The following is a 19,983-nucleotide window of genomic DNA, read 5'->3' on the forward strand; positions in this document are numbered from 1 at the left end:
GTAGAGTATAGCGGAGAGCGTCGATAGAAGCTTATCTGGCCTGCTCTCGCATACCTGCCTACCTGCATAGCGCTAACCCTTTCTCGTGTGCACCGAATGCGTGTGAAGACGGAAAAGGAGAAGAGCGACTGGAAGCGCTCCGTTAGGTGAAGTTTGGCAACGCTGCAATTGCGTACAGCTAACTTCTCGAGTCAGAGTTCTCGCTCATTTCATTTTTGGCACTAATAACGTTGGCATGCAAACCGCTGCTGATCGTAGTAATAAGAGTGGAAAATTTTCAACCGCGTGGCCGAAAATTTTAAAGTGTTTTCTGGCCAAGGAAAAGGAGTTCACCAGTGCAGAAGGAGTTTCGGAGAAACGAACCCAGCACAAGGGGTAAATATTTCCGTGAAAAGTGCAAATGAAAAGGCACTGTTTAATTGCATATTTTTGTGTAGGAAAGAGACGGAAGATACGTCGGTCGGCAACTTCAGCGCCAGAGCGGCAGCATTACGCCAGTTCTCGGGTGTTGGTCACCGGCTGGTGGACCGTTTTGGAGGCCGCTGGCTAAGATCAGTGCGACAACCGCCGTATTCTTTTGGACGTGCCGCGTGTTGATTGCCACGTTTGAGGTTGGAATCGACCTGCGCGTGAGCACGCCCAACACCAATCGGACTTAACCTCAAATTTTGAGAGACACTTCGGCCGCGACAACCGTGTGCCACATGGAGGTACGGATTTAACCTTAATCCGACCTGCCGTTCCCAATCAGCCAATCCATCCCAGGCGTGGTGTCGGAGTACCCATGCGGGTTAGGCTACCCTAAGGAACGCGAGGAGGAGGAGAAGGAGCAACGAGCTCCTGCAGAAGCAACGACGATCGCTTGACCGTTGGTTTTGCTGCCGTAATTAGGAGGAGGAGACAAATGTGAGGCGACGCTAGCCTACACTTTGCGCGCACGTGCCACGTGCGGCACCATATCCCAGAGCGGGATGAAATAAGGAGAACAGACCTCTCGTCTGGCATGCGAAGATGCCAAACCCTTCGTATGCGGTGAATTGATCAGGAGACCTGGAGGAGAATGCCGCAAGGAGGCATCGCCATGTGCAGAGCTGCAGCCAATCAACGTTGACGTGTGCTGCAGATAATTTTCTTTGTTTAGGGATTTAAAGCCAATGTGCTGAATTTGTAGATCTAATTTTGTTTGATAATTGCGTATACAATATACTGTTTGTATTCAAGTAATATAAATTTAGAGTCGTTTGAGCAACACAAAAATAATATTTGTTAGAAGTTAACAACATTTCTTGATTAAATCTAGCACAGCGTCTTCGATGGGCCCACCGAACCTGCTTCAACCGGATTTGTGAGTAAGTGAGATCTCTCCTTATAAAAACATATTGATTTCTGACTTTACGAATATATTCTATTTTTGTGTGTGCATTTAAATAACGATACGCCATATAATTAGTCGAATGACATTTAAATATTTTTACGATTCGATTAAAGTAACTTTTAGGAGTTAAATACATCGTAAGCAACAATAAGAATTTTAGGAGCGAATAAGATTTTGTAGACGATAAGATGATGCGATTTGATAACGCTTTGTTATTGTTTTGGGCATTTGGCCAATATGAATGAATTTATGCGATTCTTTGTTTTGATTGATTGAACCTTTTTCCAATATGTTGGAGTAATTTGAATTAGTTTTCGTGGATCGATCTTGATGCTGCCGCAATGTGAATTAGAATTATAATATAATAATAAACTTTGATTAAGGGATAACCGCAAACATAATCTCTCGAGTTATCATGGCAGGGAGGGTACAGAAAGGGATGGCGAATAACAGCTAGCCACCCCTACCCCTGGTGTTCTCTTGATTAGCTTACTGGTCCGTCCGCGTATACCAGAATCCGAATATATCCTTTGTTGTTTTGAACTGTAGATTACAGTTAGTGCACTTAAAACTTTTCTTTTGCGTAGTGCAGTGTGTATATAGGGAAGATGAGGAAAACCCACGACAATCCGACGAGCTTAGCAAAGAGCAATGCTAGAAGTGCACGAAACCGAATCTCCTTATACACTAGGTTACCCTTAACCCGGTGAACACAGGCCATGGAGCCCTGACGGGCAACCGACGATCCTAATCTGGCGGACATAGAAAGACAAGGGAGAACCGACTAGCTGGCTGGCTACTACATAGAAAGAAAATGGCGCCCAACCGTGGGGCAAGATAGCTGTAGGAGGACTACATAAGAAGAAAATGCCACAACCAATTTGGGGCAGGCAACAGTGATACTTCTAGACACCGAAACCGACTAGAGATTGCCAGATTTCTAAGTGCAGGAAACTAGAATGAAACTCAGCTCCACGATTTTGCTCTAGTAGTTACCAATAATTGTATTAGTGTCTGCTGAAGTTTAGTTTCAGGTCTTTTCAGTTTATGTAATGATCACTAAGAATTCGAGGCCGGAATCGCGATCTTGATTCGAGTAATCTACGGATTAGGTCGACCACTCAATTTGAAGTATTCATGTAATCTTGGAAGGCTTGAAAGTAACAATAAGTAGAACTTATTTGCGGATTTCGATGAATTTGAATTAGGTCTCTAGGAAATGCGATTGTATTTCGGAATAGTCGACCAGAACCAACAGTTCACTTGATATCTCATTTCCATGAATGTTCTTTAAACTTGCTTTTAGACTATGGGAGTTTGTTCAATGGAATTGCAAAGTATTGGAGGTACTTCGATCTTTGACCGGTTCAGATAAAGTAACTTAAGAAGCAAGCACTCAAACTATTTTTTTTATTAATTTTGCTTTGAAATTCAACTTTTTGTAAGCTACCAAGAAACATAAGGAGTTTAATTCACAGAGCGAGCATGCAGTCATTATAAGATCAATCACGAAACTATTGGATTTATTTGTATATAACCAAAGTACTCAGCGATATGTCAGTACGTCACAGCAACGTCGATTTATCTGCCGCAGCAGGCGGCGAAATTACATCTTGTACAATTTGTACGCAACCATTGAGCGTAAGCAATTTAACAGCAACTACTCCTTGCGGTCATACATTCCACCATCAGTGTATCAGGGATCATATGATTGATTCCAATGGATGTCCAAGGTGCAATCGAGAATGCACAGCACAACAATTGTCCTTGTCTTGCCACACGTCGCATCCGAGACAGTAAACCTTTAGTAAAAAAAAAAAAAAAAAAAAAAACCAGACGAGTCGAATAACGAACCGGACGAATCTAAACCAATAAATGTCAATCATTACCAGCCATATCATGTCAGAGTAGCGAATTACGCAGCCGCAAGACAGCGAAGCTTCGGAGAAGTCAGTTCTTGCTCCTGCATTTGCTAAACAAGACGTTCAACCAAGCGTCTGCGAAGTTTTTGGAAAGCAGTTCGAGGCAGTCGCCAGAAACTAATTTCCGCAATCTTTATGAAGTCTGATAATCGTGTTTATACAGATGTCAGTATTTCAGAGCATATCTAACCAAGTTCGGAATTAAACAGATATGTACAGCAATTTATTCGCCGCAAGCGAATGCAGGCGAGCGTGTAAATAGGTCGATCCTAGCCGCGATCAGAGCTTATATCGGATCGGACCACACGAATTGGGACTTAAATATCGATGCGATAAGTGCATCACTAAGATCAAGTATTCATAGGAGTACAGGGTTTTCCCCGTATTTTCTTTGTTTTGGACAGAACATGATAGCCAATGGACAGGATTATGAGTTGCTTCGAAATCTGAATTCATTATCTGACGATGTAGCTATAAAAACAGCCGACATGTTACAGGTAGCGAGACAGCAAGCTAAAAAGAAGATTTCGGAATCACATGCAGCAAATGCTAGGGTATACAATTTGCGTAGTCGAGTCGTGCATTTGAAAGTAGGAGACACCGTATTCGCTCGCAGTTTTGCTCAAAGCAATGCTGGCAAGAAGTTCAGTAGCAAGTTAGCAGATATCAGAACATGACACAGATAAGGAATTTGCAACTGACCTTTGTTTTTGTCAGTTAACCCTTCTGCGAGTTAAACCTCTTGCAAAGTTAACTGTGGTGTGGTGGCCAGTCGCAAACCGAAAATAAAATATATGAGAAATAAGGAAATTAATTTGTAAACATTGCGAAAATGCAAATCACATTTGAATTCGCATATGCCCACAAGCAAAACGTAGAGTATAGCGGAGAGCGTCGATAGAAGCTTATCTGGCCTGCTCTCGCATACAGCCTACCTGCATAGCGCTAACCCTTTCTCGTGTGCACCGAATGCGTGTGAAGACGGAAAAGGAGAAGAGCGACTGGAAGCGCTCCGTTAGGTGAAGTTTGGCAACGCTGCAATTGCGTACAGCTAACTTCTCGAGTCAGAGTTCTCGCTCATTTCATTTTTGGCACTAATAACGTTCGCATGCAAACCGCTGCTGATCGTAGTAATAAGAGTGGAAAATTTTCAACCGCGTGGCCGAAAATTTTAAAGTGTTTTCTGGCCAAGGAAAAGGAGTTCACCAGTGCAGAAGGAGTTCCGGAGAAACGAACCCAGCACAAGGGGTAAATATTTCCATGAAAAGTGCAAATGAAAAGGCACTGTTTAATTGCATATTTTTGTGTAGGAAAGAGACGGAAGATACGTCGGCCGGCAACTTCAGCGCCAGAGCGGCAGCATTACGCCAGTTCTCGGGTGTTGGTCACCGGCTGGTGGACCGTTTTGGAGGCCGCTGGCCAAGATCAGTGCGACAACCGCCGTATTCTTTTGAACGTGCCGCGTGTTGATTGCCACGTTTGAGGTTGGAATCGACCTGCGCGTGAGCACGCCCAACACCAATCGGACTTAACCTCAAATTTTGAGAGACACTTCGGCTGCGACAACCGTGTGCCACATGGAGGTACGGATTTAACCTTAATCCGACCTGCCGTTCCCAATCAGCCAATCCATCCCAGGCGTGGTGTCAGAGTACCCATGCGGGTTAGGCTACCCTAAGGAACGCGAGGAGGAGGAGAAGGAGCAACGAGCTTCTGCAGAAGCAACGACGATCGCTTGACCGTTGGTTTTGCTGCCGTAATTAGGAGGAGGAGACAAATGTGAGGCGACGCTAGCCTACACTTTGCGCGCACGTGCCACGTGCGGCACCATATCCCAGAGCGGGATGAAATAAGGAGAACAGACCTCTCGTCTGGCATGCGAAGACGCCAAACCCTTCGTATGCGGTGAATTGATCAGGAGACCTGGAGGAGAATGCCGCAAGGAGGCATCGCCATGTGCAGAGCTGCAGCCAATTTTCTTTGTTTAGGGATTTAAAGCCAATGTGCTGAATTTGTAGATCTAATTTTGTTTTGTTTGTTTGTTTTCTTATTCTAGTAGACTCTTACTAATTAACTTACCCCCCTTATCTGATCGTAGAACCATGCTAGGTATTACATTCATATACAACTTAATCCGTGGTGACGTGGAAAGTACTGACTTGCTCGGTCAGCTAAATTTTCACGTACCAATAAGAAACACTAGATCCTTTTTACCATTAGTTTTGCCCCACTGTAGAACATCCTTTGAACTGCATGAACCCTTTAGAGTCCTCTGTGCAAATTATAACGATTTGTACACAATAATATCTAACGTTGATAGCCTCCCAAAACTAAAAACTTCAATCTTAACCTACTTACGCATGCAAGCAACCAATCCGGCAGTACGCCAGTAGTAGTCTCCCCGCATCCTTTTTTTTTTAAGTCCGTCGCGTTTTACTAATTGCTAACAGAACAAGCACGTGCTTGGTGTCGCAAGTTCCACTTGATATGTACTGTACATAGTGCATCAACGTCTTGCAAAAAAAAAAAAAAATAAAAAATAAAATAATTGCGTATTCAAGTAATATAAATTTAGAGTCGTTTGAGCAACACAAAAATAATATTTGTCAGAAGTTAACAACATTTCTTGATTAAATCTAGCACAGCGTCTTCGATGGGCCCACCGAAACTGCTTCAACCGGATTTGTGAGTAAGTGAGATCTCTCCTTATAAAAACATATTGATTTCTGACTTTACGAATATATTCTATTTTTGTGTGTGCATTTAAATAACGATACGCCATATAATTAGTCGAATGACATTTAAATATTTTTACGATTCGATTAAAGTAACTTTTAGGAGTTAAATACATCGTAAGCAACAATAAGAATTTTAGGAGCGAATAAGATTTTGTAGACGATAAGATGATGCGATTTGATAACGCTTTGTTTTATGGTTTGGGCATTTGGCCAATATGAATGAATTTATGCGATTCTTTGTTTTGATTGATTGAACCTTTTTCCAATATGTTGGAGTAATTTGAATTAGTTTTCGTGGATCGATCTTGATGCTGCCGCAATGTGAATTAGAATTATAATATAATAATAAACTTTGATTAAGGGATAACCGCAAACATAATCTCTCGAGTTATCATGGCAGGGAGGGTACAGAAAGGGATGGCGAATAACAGCTAGCCACCCCTACTCCTGGTGTTCTCTTGATTAGCTTACTGGTCCGTCCGCGTATACCAGAATCCGAATATATCCTTTGTTGTTTTGAACTGTAGATTACAGTTAGTGCACTTAAAACTTTTCTTTTGCGTAGTGCAGTGTGTATATAGATAGAAGATGAGGAAAACCCACGACAATCCGACGAGCTTAGCAAAGAGCAATGCTAGAAGTGCTCGAAACCGAATCTCCTTATACACTAGGTTACCCTTAACCCGGTGAACACAGGCCAGGGAGCCCTGACGGGCAACCGACGATCCTAGTCTGGCGGACATAGAAAGACAAGGGAGAACCGACTAGCTGGCTGGCTACTACAATCTGAGACAAAACAAAGATCAAGCAAGAGCTCTAAGGAATTTCATACATGGTTGACTTGGGACAGCGAAATGTCAAACAAGCCCCTGGGATGTTAAAATCACCAAGAACTACTAAATGGTCCCTTTCCGAAAGTCTTTTGGAGACCAACTGTATAGCGGAAAGATGGTTTCAATAAATAGGAAGTTCCGAAAATGGAGGAATGTAAGAACATGTAACGAAAATGGAACAACAATTAACGCAAAGGAATTCAACATCGTTGAGTTCCCCGAAAGTTATTAATTCGCACGTGAGAGTGGAGTCGACCGCTATAAGGACACCTCCCCCTCTTCTGATAGGCCGATCTAGCCGGTATACTGTGAACGCAGCTGGAAAAACTTCGGAGCTCAGAATCTTTGGCTTTAACCAGGTTTCTGTAAACACAATAAGTTGGGAAGCAAATGTGACACTGACAGAATACAATTTAGGAAGTCTTCTGCGTAAGCCTCTTGCATTCTGATAGGAGATACCAAAGGAATTGTTTAGTTTTTTTGGGACGGTATTGACAGACGTAGAAGGGGCACTGGGCAAATCGTGCCTAGAAAGAGTAATTCCTACAGGCCGCTTTTTCTTTTTCTTACCTTCAAACTCTTTGACAACCACATGCTGAGGACAGGTTTGGGCAGAGCATAGTGTGCCAAAGACTTCGTCAGGAACGTTTATCTTGAAAGAAGAAATGTTCCTAGGATAAAAAAATTTAAAATTTTCCGCCTTAATTTTTTTCTCTATCGGCTTTTACTTTGCTTTGGATAAAAGCTATAACATATTCCGATATTTGATCAGGGGAAAGCCGCGAAACAAATAACTGTTTCGTTGGTGGAATTGCCATAAGGGGTTTTGGCAAAGCAGACTGACCAACCTTACTAATTTCGGCCGGAAGTTCGGGCCTGACACCCTGGCAGGGATTTGGACTACGGCACTGCGAGGACTGGTGGGACCCCCAGGGGACAACACGGAAATGGGTAACACCGGGGGCACGGTCTCACCCGCGACACATTTGGACACCGAGTCTTTTCTACCACTCGATCTTAGGATTCTTGGAGTTTGTCCTAAGGTCGAGGGCTGTGTCGAGGAAGGCTGCTGTTGAGAGCCTCTCACTGGTGGCTGGGATCCGACTAGATCCTGCACACCGGTTGCGGTTTTTTTGCGCCTAGGAGACTCATTTAACAGCTTGAGGCTATTAAATTGAGTATCCAGCGCCCAGAGCATATTTTAAGTTTTGCGAAAACTCAATAATAGCTCTTTAAAACCGCCCCTGGTTTGCCGCATAAAAGACATCATTTCCCTCTCAACCTCGCTGCAGGCCTCACAGCAGTAGCGTACGCCGATATTCTTGGCGTAAATTAAGTTTATAATTTAAGTTTATAAATTTTTATTTGAATTGTTTGTTTTATGGTTGACTTTGTCTTCCTAAGAAGCCAAGATGCGATTCTGTAATGATGCAAAGTCCTACCACATCCCCATTACCGTATGCTTTTTTTCCTTTTCTACCAGTTCTGTTCTGTATCTTGACCCTTCTTTCACAGGCCAGTCTCAGAAATGGACGAATAGTTAAGACATTCTCCATCCACTCGCCTAGAAGTGCCCCCAAGGGCAGCTATTCTCCACACAAATCTGTTTTCCGGCATTTAAAAAAAAAATTTAATTTGAATTGTCAACTGTCAGTTGCTTTTTTTTCGATTTGGTGGTGCAACTTATTCGATAGTCGGAATATAGAATAAAAATCGAACAAATCTGTTGATATCGATATTAACGCAACTTCGACAAAATTACTACCAAATAAAGAAACTGGGTTGCTGAGTTAACGCAATAATGCAGCCTGGTGAAAATAGGCCCTTAGTATCGGAAAATGTAACGAAGTTTAATTTTATTTTGGGTTTTATATATATTTAAATAAGATATTTTAAATCTAAAATATAGTTATTTCATACAATTAAACATTTTTTTAATTTTATTAAAAGCAAATATATATATAAAAATACAACTTGTATGTATTTCATGTTATTTTTATACCCTTGCAGGGTATTATAATTTCAGTCAGAAGTTTGCAACGCAGTGAAGGAGGCGTTTCCGACCCTATAAAGTATATATATTCTCGATCAGCATCAATAGACGAGTCGATCTAGCCATGTCTGTCTGTCCGTCCGTCTGTCCGTCTGTCCGTTTCCACGCAAACTAGTCCCTCAGTTTTAAAGTTATCTGAATGCAACTTTGCATATAGTCTTCTATATACTCTCACTGCTATATATGTCGGAACGGGACGGATCGGACGACTATATCATATAGCTGCCATAAAAATGTTCGATACATTTTTGGAAAAAAAAATTATAACGGCTGTTTTTCAATATTATTCCATAATTTTTGAGATATAACCATTTTATAATATTCCAGAATTTTCGTAAAAATTTTATGAATATCGGGCCACCATCTCTTATAGCTGCCATAGGAACGATAGGGAAAGTAATAGAAAGAATTATAACTTCGTTGTTTTTCAACGTATTTTCATCTACTCTGAGATATGAGCTTTACTTATTATTATAGAATTTTGGTATAAATCGGACAACTATATCATATAGCTGCCATATAGAAGCGATCCGTAGATGTAGAGAAAATGTAAAGCTGGGAGTGTATAACTGTAACTGTCAAACTTTAAACATAATAAGTATAGGTAAAATGTTATGAAACTCTGTTTAGTGTCTGTTTTCGGCATTATAATTTATAATATAAATATGAAAACCAATCTGCAAGGGTATACAAACTTTGGCGTGCCGAAGTTAGCTTCCTTTCTTGTTTCATTTAATTTAATCAGAACAGATTCATTCTTAATAATCCAATTATAAACTGCAAAAGTATTCAAACTTCGGCGTGCCGAAGTTACCTTCCTTTCTTGTTTTCAATGTAATTGTTATAAATAGAAAAAGCTTGATAGGTTTTATTTTGATTTCTATGCTTGGCCGTTTCGAAGTATTTAATACTTATCATCTATTAATATTTGCAATGCATAGGCATAGCCATCCCACAAAGACAGAAACAAATTTTTGCATATTAATATAAGTCAAGTTATATCCACATGTATTTTATTTTTATTTATTTTATTAAATTTTCTTATGTTAACAAGAAAAACAGACCTTTCTAAAATGAAGAGATTGTGGCAGTTCATTATTATAAAAAAATAAAAAAATATTAAATTAAAAATTAAATTACTTACGGATACTGAAAATAGGGCATCATCATATCGACCATTTCTGCGTTGATTAAATCAGTCGGATATTCTACAATTTTTCTTAGAAAGCTTGTGTCGGACATGACTTTTAAAGATTCTTCCCAAGAACTTTGTATAAAAGCTTTATCTGAGTCTGGGCGAATGGGTTTGACTTTTCTTCTAAATAATATACACACACAGTCCATAATCAATGTTATAAGGTATGGCGGTTTTCCTAGTTTCCTAACTGTAGCAATATCAGCAGCTTTGATAGTTTTTAAAGCAGCTTCTGCCTCTTCTAAAGCTGGCAAAGCCTTTTCCAATTTAGCCTCTGCCACTTGTTTTACTGCTGAAATATTTTTAACAAGAACTTCCGCTTGTCCTTTTTTTTCTGCTACCTCGATTTTTACTATTTCGGCCGCAGCTTTTGAGAGCTCAACATTTGCTAAAACTTCCTCCGCCTCTTCACTTGCAACAGCAATCACTTTATTCATTTCAATCAAATCTTTTTTTAGAATTGCTACAGAAGCTCCAGCTTCATCAAGCTTGTCTAATCCTGAGCTCATTCGTTCTGACATGATTACAATATGGTCCTGCTTGTCTTTATATAATAACTTATAGCTTTCCAGGAAGGATATTAGTGACTTTGGAGTAACAAATGTTACTCGCCGAAATCTGTCGTAGTAACTTATACATGTTTCTTGAACTGACTCGTGAATCCAGCTCATTATATCAATAACTTGTTCCTTTACATTTTCGGTGCAAACTAGCTGAAATTCAGACAAATAGTGTCTAGAAACGGCAACTCGTGCATCCTCTGGCCATTTTTGAAACCAATCTATAACACATCCTGATATAAGACCAGGAAACCTGAGAGATCGCATACGAAACTTTTCACCGACTGGAGAAAAACAAAGAGCTATATGAAGATTGTAGCGGGCGCGCGAAATAAAAAAGTCGTAGAGATTGTCTTGCGTAGCTGGTCGTCGAGGCTGTAGTTTTTTCATTATCGGAATAAGCTCGGCATACATCTCATCTAGCTCATCTTTAGCAAAGAGGTTCGCAATTTCTCCAGAACTTAATATGTTATTAATAAATTCTAAAAATGATTCCTCTTTGATTTCATTATCTGTAAATATAAAAGTCATGCCATCTCCATCAAGCCCTGCTGTCCGATATAACAATTTCAGATCATCAGTTAAATTTCCAGTATTATACGATCGAGTTAGTGTTATTTGAAAAAATTTGTATCCAGCTATAAATGAAGCTAATCTAGTCAAGCTTTGCTTTCCGGAGCCGCCCACACCAACAAGTAAAGCGTTACCTCTTGGATTACTTATAATTCTAGAAACAATCATAAGGTGCTTTAATGCGTCCATGAAAAACACCAGATCCATGTGATATCCCCGTATGTATTCATTAAATTGGGCCATAAATATCATAACTTTCGCTCTTACAAATTCAAAGCTGTAAAATAAAAATGAAGTAAATATACGTAATGGAGAGGGGCGGCTTTAACCTGAAATGCACTCGAAATAAGAACACGTGCGACTTTCGGGTTGTTACGCGACGTGCGTCTGGATGTTTATTTGTAGAAGGAGTAATTGGTACTAACTATACAAAAGAAACTAAAGCTAGGGAGAGCGGATTGGAAGCTCTTTGGATTGGAAGTCCGGAGGAAGAGGGAGAGAAAAGGAGAGCGTACGGGATCACACTGCCTCCCGAAATTAAACGCCTTTCTGGCGTGAACAATACGTTTAAATTCAATATATTTAAAGTCGGTGAACCTGACATTTAAAAACCTGCTATTGGAAACTTTTGTAATATTTTTGTTCGTTTACAATTAATTGTTTGTTATCAACTACCTATATCTGTCAGAAATTTGCAATGTTTTTTTACCTACGGTCGTCAGTTTCATAAAAAAATACTAAGAAGCGATTTTTGCCTAAAACAAATAAAGGTACTTGCAGTAACAGTACCAAATCATCAGACCATTTCGCTAACTATCATTACATATCGTCTTACTCCTAAATCTGAACAAGAACCCGTTGATGCGGGAACAAAAGACCCACAATTCAGCAATTAACTTCATATATTTAAGGGTATACTAAAATAAATAGTAGACTCTTAGCCTTCGAAACTGGGAATAAAATAATTTTATTTTGTGTTACCTTGGAATTTCTTCATAGATTTTTGGGGGCTCAAACGACATTTCTTCATCTTCTTCTTCTTGGCCCTCAGGCGGGTCACGCAAAAAGTCTACCCAATATGTTGTCTCTTCCGGGTAGTGCTCAAAAAATTCCAATAAATTTGCCTCTGCATCAATTCTCATTTTTGTTAAAAACCAATTTTTATCCTTCTCAGCCGTAAAACGGTCAGATATAACTCTCGTGCACTCATGACACCATAATTTTAGGATCTGCTGTACGGTTTGACATTCTTCACGTTTAACTTTAAGTATTCCTTCCCAAATCCGAGATAGATCGCGCAAATTAAATACATAATGAAAATTTGCTGGTGTTGGTAACATTTTGGTCTTAACGTTTTGCCAAAATATTCTGGTTAACGGTACCAAATGAGGGATTACCATAACAATTTCATCATCAAATCGGTCAGCACAGAAGTAACCGGCGCCGATACTCTTAAAAATTTGATCCATTGAAGTATTACTTGGTAAAGTGCAATTAAATATGCACAAATGTCGCTTTAAACGGTTTGGAATATCGTTTCTTCCTCCACCTGGATGAATCATGGCTGACAACAACTGAATATCCATTATTGTTGAAAAGTCGCCAGGGCGTTCCAAAGAATAAAAACCACGTTGTTCTATCATTTGACGCACTATTTCGTTTGTTATTTGATCTCCCCATTCATTAATGACGGGCATATTAATGTCATCAATAAATATGGTCATTGAACGTTGATTTGGTGGTCCATAAGTAGTACCTTGTCTTTTTTCGACATACGATTCAATAATGCGCTGTTAATATATAAGAGAATTTAAAACTAATTATAATATGTAAAAATCCATACAAAAAAAAATTAGCTTTTGGACTTAAACAAATTATGTAGTATACGAAATGACAGTCTTTGTTAGCAGTGTATGCAGTGGCATCACTGCTTATGAGTATTGCTTAGCCGGCTCGAGGTCAAGGATATGGTGGGATAAATAGTGAATTAGAATTCAAGGCTTTGTTTTTCTTTTCGTTTTTTTATGTATTTTGATTGTTCACGGACATCATTGTTGCACTAGAATATTATTAATAGTAAAAAATTAATTAAATTAATCCGTCTTCAGGGAAATTTATTGTACACGTACTAGACTTCTGCATGAGTGTACTCATTTGTAGCATAACAGATCTGTACAGTAGTGTAGAGTTCTTAAAAATACTGCACCCAATCCTTTCTGTACAGTATACTCTATAGGCCAGAAGTAGATAGCACAACACTTTTAGTGTGCCCACTTTACGTGAGTGCAGTATATGGTTGTACCCTTCGGGAGTGAGTACTATATTTGCTGTACAGCTTGTTAGTTGTACAGCTTGTTAGTTGTATGTGTACAACTGTGCAGATGAGTTCAGTATTCTTCAATAAGTGCATAAAAATGGTACATAAAATAATGTTTCTCCATTCTAATATTAAAAATTTAAATATAAATTCTTTAATAAAATAAAATTCTTTATAAGAAATGCATAGTACACACGAGAACTCTATATGTGTGCATGTACCAGTCATGAAGTTTCACTCACTGTACAATAAGTCAACTGCACACCAAAACACTGTACAGTGCCTGACTACTGGACACCATTTTTGCTGTACTCATAAACAGCTGTACAGCTATGGAATGAGTGAGAACACTGTCTGTCAAAACATACAATACTACCCTACTGACTCACACCCAAGTATACTGTGCAGTAAAAAGTGTGTTCCCATTTCTAGAATAAGTGATTCATTTGCCGTTTTGGATGCATTCATGCAGAAGTCTAACACGTACACTCAAACGTATATGTTTATATATTGTTATATACCAGAATACACCAAAAAGTATAGGAACTGATACTGAAATTGAGGACTTATTTAACAAGTTGGCTGTATCATCTGATGGCTGCAACATACCGCAGAGATGTAATAAATGAATCAGAATTTGCGGCCAACATGTTGAAGAGGTGCTCATACGCAGTTGCTGTTGCTAAACATACTTTTTGGTATATTGTGGTAAATTTTACCCTGAGTTCGTTTGATTGGTGATGATAGTTGATTCTGATCCAGGTAAGATCCATGCAACTAATGGCTATGAAGTAGTCAATAGCTTTTATTGGTTTCAGCTTTTATAGATTTACCTGTACAACCCAAATAAAACTACCCATTTTTAAAATTCTATATGAGTTAATGTATGAATCTGCCATTTAAAGCAAAAACCATGACCATTGGTTACTTATTTTATTTATTTTTGTGTAATATTTCTTGAAGAAAAAAATTAGGCGACCAGCAACTAGCGGCCTAGCTGGGGAATGTTTACTCGAAGGCAAAGAAAAAGAAGACGAAAACGAACTGCAGTCGCACGAAAGTTTTATTGCGCTGGCGCAGCCATCAGTTCCAAAGGTTAATCGGCTACTCATTTACACGAGCAGCGTCCGAAATTGCCTCGCTATGAAAGCTATGCGTTTCGGCTATTCAGCTCGGCTAAGTGCAAGCGTGCAAACGATAAGCTTTTTGTTTTACATTGTTTACGTTTTAGTTATATTTTTTCTTCATGTAAATTTCATTTCTAACAACAATATAATAATAATCTACTGCTCCAATTTATCTTTTTTTTTATGATGCATACAAGAAAGTTCAACTTTGAATTCTCATATCCTTCAGAAAAGTTTATAAAATTTTGTATTATTATAACAGATTTGGAATCCTTGGAAAATACTCTGTCTGGTCTCCGTCTGTATACCTAAAAACGATTTTGCAATCAGGACTTTTCCTATTTTTTCAACGGCTTTTGTTCCAGAGGCGCTACTGTGCGACGCTGCGGACATCGCGATTTGTGCATTATTATCTCACTTACTTTTATTTCTAAAACCTTAACTGAAACAGAACAAGTTTATGCAACCAATAAGAAGGAACTTTTAAAACTTTATTATGGGCTCTAAGACATATGATAATTGGAATTGAAATTTAAAACGATCAATAACAATTATCTTGCGCAATACCAAATTAAGCTTCTTAACTACTAAACCGATGCTACTATTTTATAGAAAGTTTCACTACAAAAATTATTACCAGGTACAACTAATGTGGTTGCTGAGGGATTATCACGAATTCAGATGAACAATTTGTCCGATAGAGATCAGCCGAAACCATCCGAGTCTGACTAAAATACCTTGCATTCGGCAGAAAATAGTTTCGAAAACGTTATTAAAGAAACTAACCAGGGTGAGTTGGAGGGGGCGGAGTGGCCAGAAAAGTAGTCGTCCTTCTTGGAGGTGTGGTCGTCGCAAGGGCTGTCGAAGGCTGGAAGGTTTTCCCAAGTGTGTCCAAAATGAGTAGGCGAGAGGGGGCAGCTTCGTTTCACTTCACTTTATTGCTTCACTTCGGTATTAATACTAACTTAGATTACATGGAGAACAAGGCTGCAGGGACCGCGGAGTGGTGAGTTCGCTGCTGGAGAGCAGCGAAAGAGAGGGAGACGGGAAGAGCGGAGGACACAGTGAGCGGGAGCACAAGCTTGAGCGCAAGCGCTGGCCGCTTACACTGCCGCTCAAAACTTCACGCCTTTCTGGCGTGAACATTCTCCCCCCCCTTGCGCTAGCAAAAGGAATCAGGATCGGCAGGATCATGACTCCAGAACAGCTCCGGAAACGGTCCATCCGAAAACGGTGCTCTGAGCAACCGGCAAGCCATCCTCGAGTTTCAGGAACCCCGGTTGGATCAGTTTGGCAAACACATCTGCGCCCAACACGAGGGAGATGGTTGCCGGGCGGTGGAATTGTTCATCCGCAAGGCGGCTGTCGCCGAACGTAGCCCGTGTGGAGTCGCTCAGAGCCCGAATGGGAGTCCGGATCTTGAGGCTCGGGTCCAGCTTCAGGACGACCTCGAGCTTGAAGTTGCCTGTTCGGGATCGGAGCGTCGCCGAACAGACCTCGTCGTCTCCCAGACTGGTGAAGGGCAGCCGGAAAGCGGCCGCCAGCGATCGGTCGATGCTGCTCACCGCCATACAAGGATCGATCATCGCCGCAGTCTCGAACGTACAGGATCCAGTATCGACCACGACGATGGCTGTCGGCAGTATGTGGACCGTCTTCTGACGAACCAACGTGGCCACCGACGTCGACGGAGCGGAGACCTCCGGACGTGGACGCTCACTGGCGACCCGAATTGGCGATGAAGAGCGGGAGGCGGACCTAGCGGAATGGCGAGGATGCGACCTGGTGGGTTGGACAGGCTTGCGTGAAGGGCGTGATGGTGACGCCGTTGGCTGGGGTGTGCGTTCGGGCGCCCGTTCCTCGTGCATGTGGAGCAAGGTGTGATGGCTCCCTCCACACTTCTTGCTGCCGTCCTGGCTGCGGCAGGTCCCCTCGGAATGTTGGTGGGCGAGGCAATTTGAGCAGTACTTATTAATAAGTACTGCTCGGAGGCGCTTCTCGGCGCTCAGCTTTCGGAACCTCTTGCACTTCCGAAGAGGATGGATTCCCCGGCAGACTCGGCAGCGGTAGGACTGAGTACCTCGGGAACGTCTGCTTTCCAAGGACTGGGCGGTGCGAGGACGTGGAGCCATTGTACAAAAAACGTGTCCTGCGATGAATAGAAAAAAGAAAAAACGAAGTGTTAGCAGGGGTAGCACGAAACGTCGGACCTCGGAAATTGAGAAGCCCTAGTCCCTGGGAACGGAGGATACTTGATCCCCCGCAGGAAGAAGTATGACCTTATGGACTGGGCGCTTAATAGTCCCACGAGCGGTGCGGATCTCCACAACTCGGATGAGGTCATCGGCTCCTGGGAAGACAGAACTGATTCTGCCGAGCCGCCATTCGTCGGATGGAAGATTGTCCTCCTTGACGACTACCATGTCGCCGATTTGGAGGTTTCGGGTCGGATATTGCCATTTGTAGCGTTTGTGGAGTTCCTTTAGATACTCCTCTTTCCACCGAACACTGAACTGCTGATGTTGGGCCTTTAAATGTTGCCATCGATTGAGTATCGATTTGGCTTCGCCCTTTATCTCGGGCTCCGCCGTGGAGAGCAACGGTCCTCCAACAAGAAAATGGCCCGGTGTGAGGGCCAGCAAGTCTGAGGGATCTTCGGACATCGGGGAGAGGGGTCTTGAGTTGAGGCAAGCCTCAATCTTTGCGAGGAGCGTCGCAAGTTCCTCGAAAGTGTACTTGCGGGTCGCGGAAGCTTTGTAAAACAGAGTCTTAAAACTCTTGACGCCCGCTTCCCATAGACCCCCCATATGTGGAGCCCCTGGTGGAATAAATCGCCATACGAGCCCCTGATGGCTGTATGCATCAGTCACAGACTCCTTGACGGCTTGTAGGAAGTCTCGAGAAAGCAGAGTTGCTGCCCCCACAAAGGTCTTGCCATTATCCGAATGGACCCGCTGAGGACAACCGTGCCTCGCTACGAAACGAGCAAAGGCCGCTAGAAACTTCTCGGTTGTCAGATCGGAAGTGGGTTCCAAATGGATAGCCTTCGTAGAAAAACACACAAACATAACCCTTTGTTATGAGACACGCTCTCCCTGTATAGTTTTTGATCTCGAAAGGGCCGGCGTAATCGACGCCCGTGTACGTGAAAGCCCTCGAGAAGGAAACTCTGGCTGTCGGAAAATCGCCCATCAGCTGTGTTTGAAGTCGCTTCTTGTAAATCGTGCAAATTTTACACGGATTCACCACAGCCTTCACCAGATTCTTGATTTTAGGAATCCAATACTTCGATCGGATCAGGCGTACAATTAATTGACTACCGCCATGAAGAGTAATCTGGTGAGCAAATTGGATGAGAAGGCGAGCCAGTCTGCAGTCATAGGGAAGTATTATTGGATGGCGTTCGTCATACTGCAACCCTTTGGCAGCAGTAAGGCGACCGCATGCTCTTAGGAGGCCGTGTTGGTCGATAAACGGAAACAAGTTCGCAATCGGACTGGACACTGGAAGGGACCTTTTCTCGGCCAGATGCTTCTGCTCTTGGCCATATGCTCTGCGCTGCGCAATGGAGATTAAAACTCTTTCTGCCTCCCGGATTTCATCACTTGTGGGTCGTGGAGCGGGCGAGATCGAGCTCTTGCGGCAGCGTTTAAGGAATCGCAGAACGTACGTTAAGACCCGCAGAGCTTTGTCCAGTTTGGAGAAACGCTCAAGATATTCTTCGGACGGGGTCTGGCTGAAATGCACCTTGACTGCACGCTGTTCTAATTCGGTCGGATCGATGGCATTTTTGGCAGGCCATAGCTCACGAGGCCCTTGCAGCCACTCTGGTCCTTGCCACCAAAGTTTGCTATCCGCTAGGTCGATCAGGGGTACGCCTCGACTGTCTAAATCGGCGGAGTTTTATTCGGAGGGAACATGTGCCCAACAGTCGACTGGTGTTGCCTGAGTGATCTTGGCAACTCTGTTGGCCACAAACGTAGTCCAGTTGCAAGCAGGCTTACGTAACCAGGCTAGGACGATCGTGGAATCTGTCCAGCAGCGGAGGTCGGAACTGGCGGTAGGCAAATGCGGAAGGATTGCTGTCACCATTTCGGTTAAAAGCACCGCTCCACAGAGCTCTAGCCGGGGGAGGGACACGGTTTTCACCGGAGCCACTCGTGTCTTGGCTGTCAGCAGACGAGTCAAGATCTGGTGACCCATCACGACGCGGACGTAGATAGCAGCTCCATAGGCTTTCTGCGACGCGTCACAGAAGCCGTGATGCTCTACGATGACCTCTGGCTGGTACCCAACCCACCTTGGAACGCGGATCTTGTTGAGGTCGGAATATTCTCTGAGAAAAGACTGCCATCTCTGACTCATGTGCGTGGGAAGCTTGTCATCCCAGCCTAAGTCTTGCAACCAAATCTCCTGCATAAACATTTTGGAACGGATGATGAACGGAGCCAGCCATCCGGCAGGATCGAACAACTTAGCGATTTGGGATAAAACTTCCCGCTTGGTGTAGGAGGGTTGCACTATTAGGTCTGGAGGGACGAAATAGAACTCGTCGGACTTTGCCCTCCATCGGATACCAAGCGTCTTGGCCGTGCTTTCGGCATCGATATCGAGGAACTCGCTATGGAGAAGGTGCTCAGCTGGAATATTGCTTAGTATGCTCTTATTGTTAGAAGTCCATTTTCTTAATGGAAATCCAGCGGAACTCAGAGCTGCTCGCAATTCTTGGACAGAATCTTGGGCGTCTTTTACGGAATTTGCACCGGCCAGCACGTCATCGACATACATGTGATGCTGAATAATGCGGCTGGCCTGTGGAAATGGCCCTTGGACGTCCTTTGCTAGCTGTTGCAGCACTCGGATAGCCAAGAAGGGCGCGCAGTTGACCCCGAAAGTAACTGTCTGTAACTCGAAGTCTCGGATATCTCCTTCCTTATTTCGGAACAGAATTCTTTGAAAGGGTGTGTGCTTGGAATCGACCCAAATCTGACGGTACATTTTAGTAATGTCCGCACTGAAGACATATTGGAAGCATCGCCACTTCAGGATCTGAATAGTCAGATCGGATTGCAGGACTGGACCAGCATGAAGAATATCATTTAAACTGGTTCCATTTGCTGAAGGGCTTGAAGCGTTAAATACAACGCGAAGCTTTGTAGTGGTGCTTTCGGGCTTGATCACCGCATGATGTGGAAGATAGTAGGTAGGAGAATTGTGAGTCGACGGAACTTCTTTCATATGACCCAGATCCAGATATTCCTGAATCACGCTGTCATATTGCTCTTTTAGG

General features: G+C 42.3%; 1 protein-coding gene across 2 annotated transcripts in view; it reads right to left on the reverse strand.

Moving 5' to 3' along the window:
• Positions 1 to 19,983, reverse strand: part of kl-3 (dynein heavy chain 8, axonemal kl-3) — a 654,155-nt gene that overhangs the window by 62,302 nt on the left and 571,870 nt on the right. For both annotated transcript variants that reach the window (XM_070288691.1, XM_070288692.1), the window contains exons 12-13: positions 12,231 to 13,039; positions 10,066 to 11,526 (exon numbers count right to left, since the gene is read on the reverse strand). In XM_070288691.1, coding sequence (XP_070144792.1) covers positions 10,066 to 11,526; positions 12,231 to 13,039 — 2,270 coding nt within the window. The remainder of the gene's footprint in view (positions 1 to 10,065; positions 11,527 to 12,230; positions 13,040 to 19,983) is intronic.

Source organism: Drosophila kikkawai, chromosome X (assembly GCF_030179895.1).
Source record: "Drosophila kikkawai strain 14028-0561.14 chromosome X, DkikHiC1v2, whole genome shotgun sequence".
NCBI classification, from domain to species: Eukaryota; Metazoa; Arthropoda; class Insecta; order Diptera; family Drosophilidae; genus Drosophila; species Drosophila kikkawai.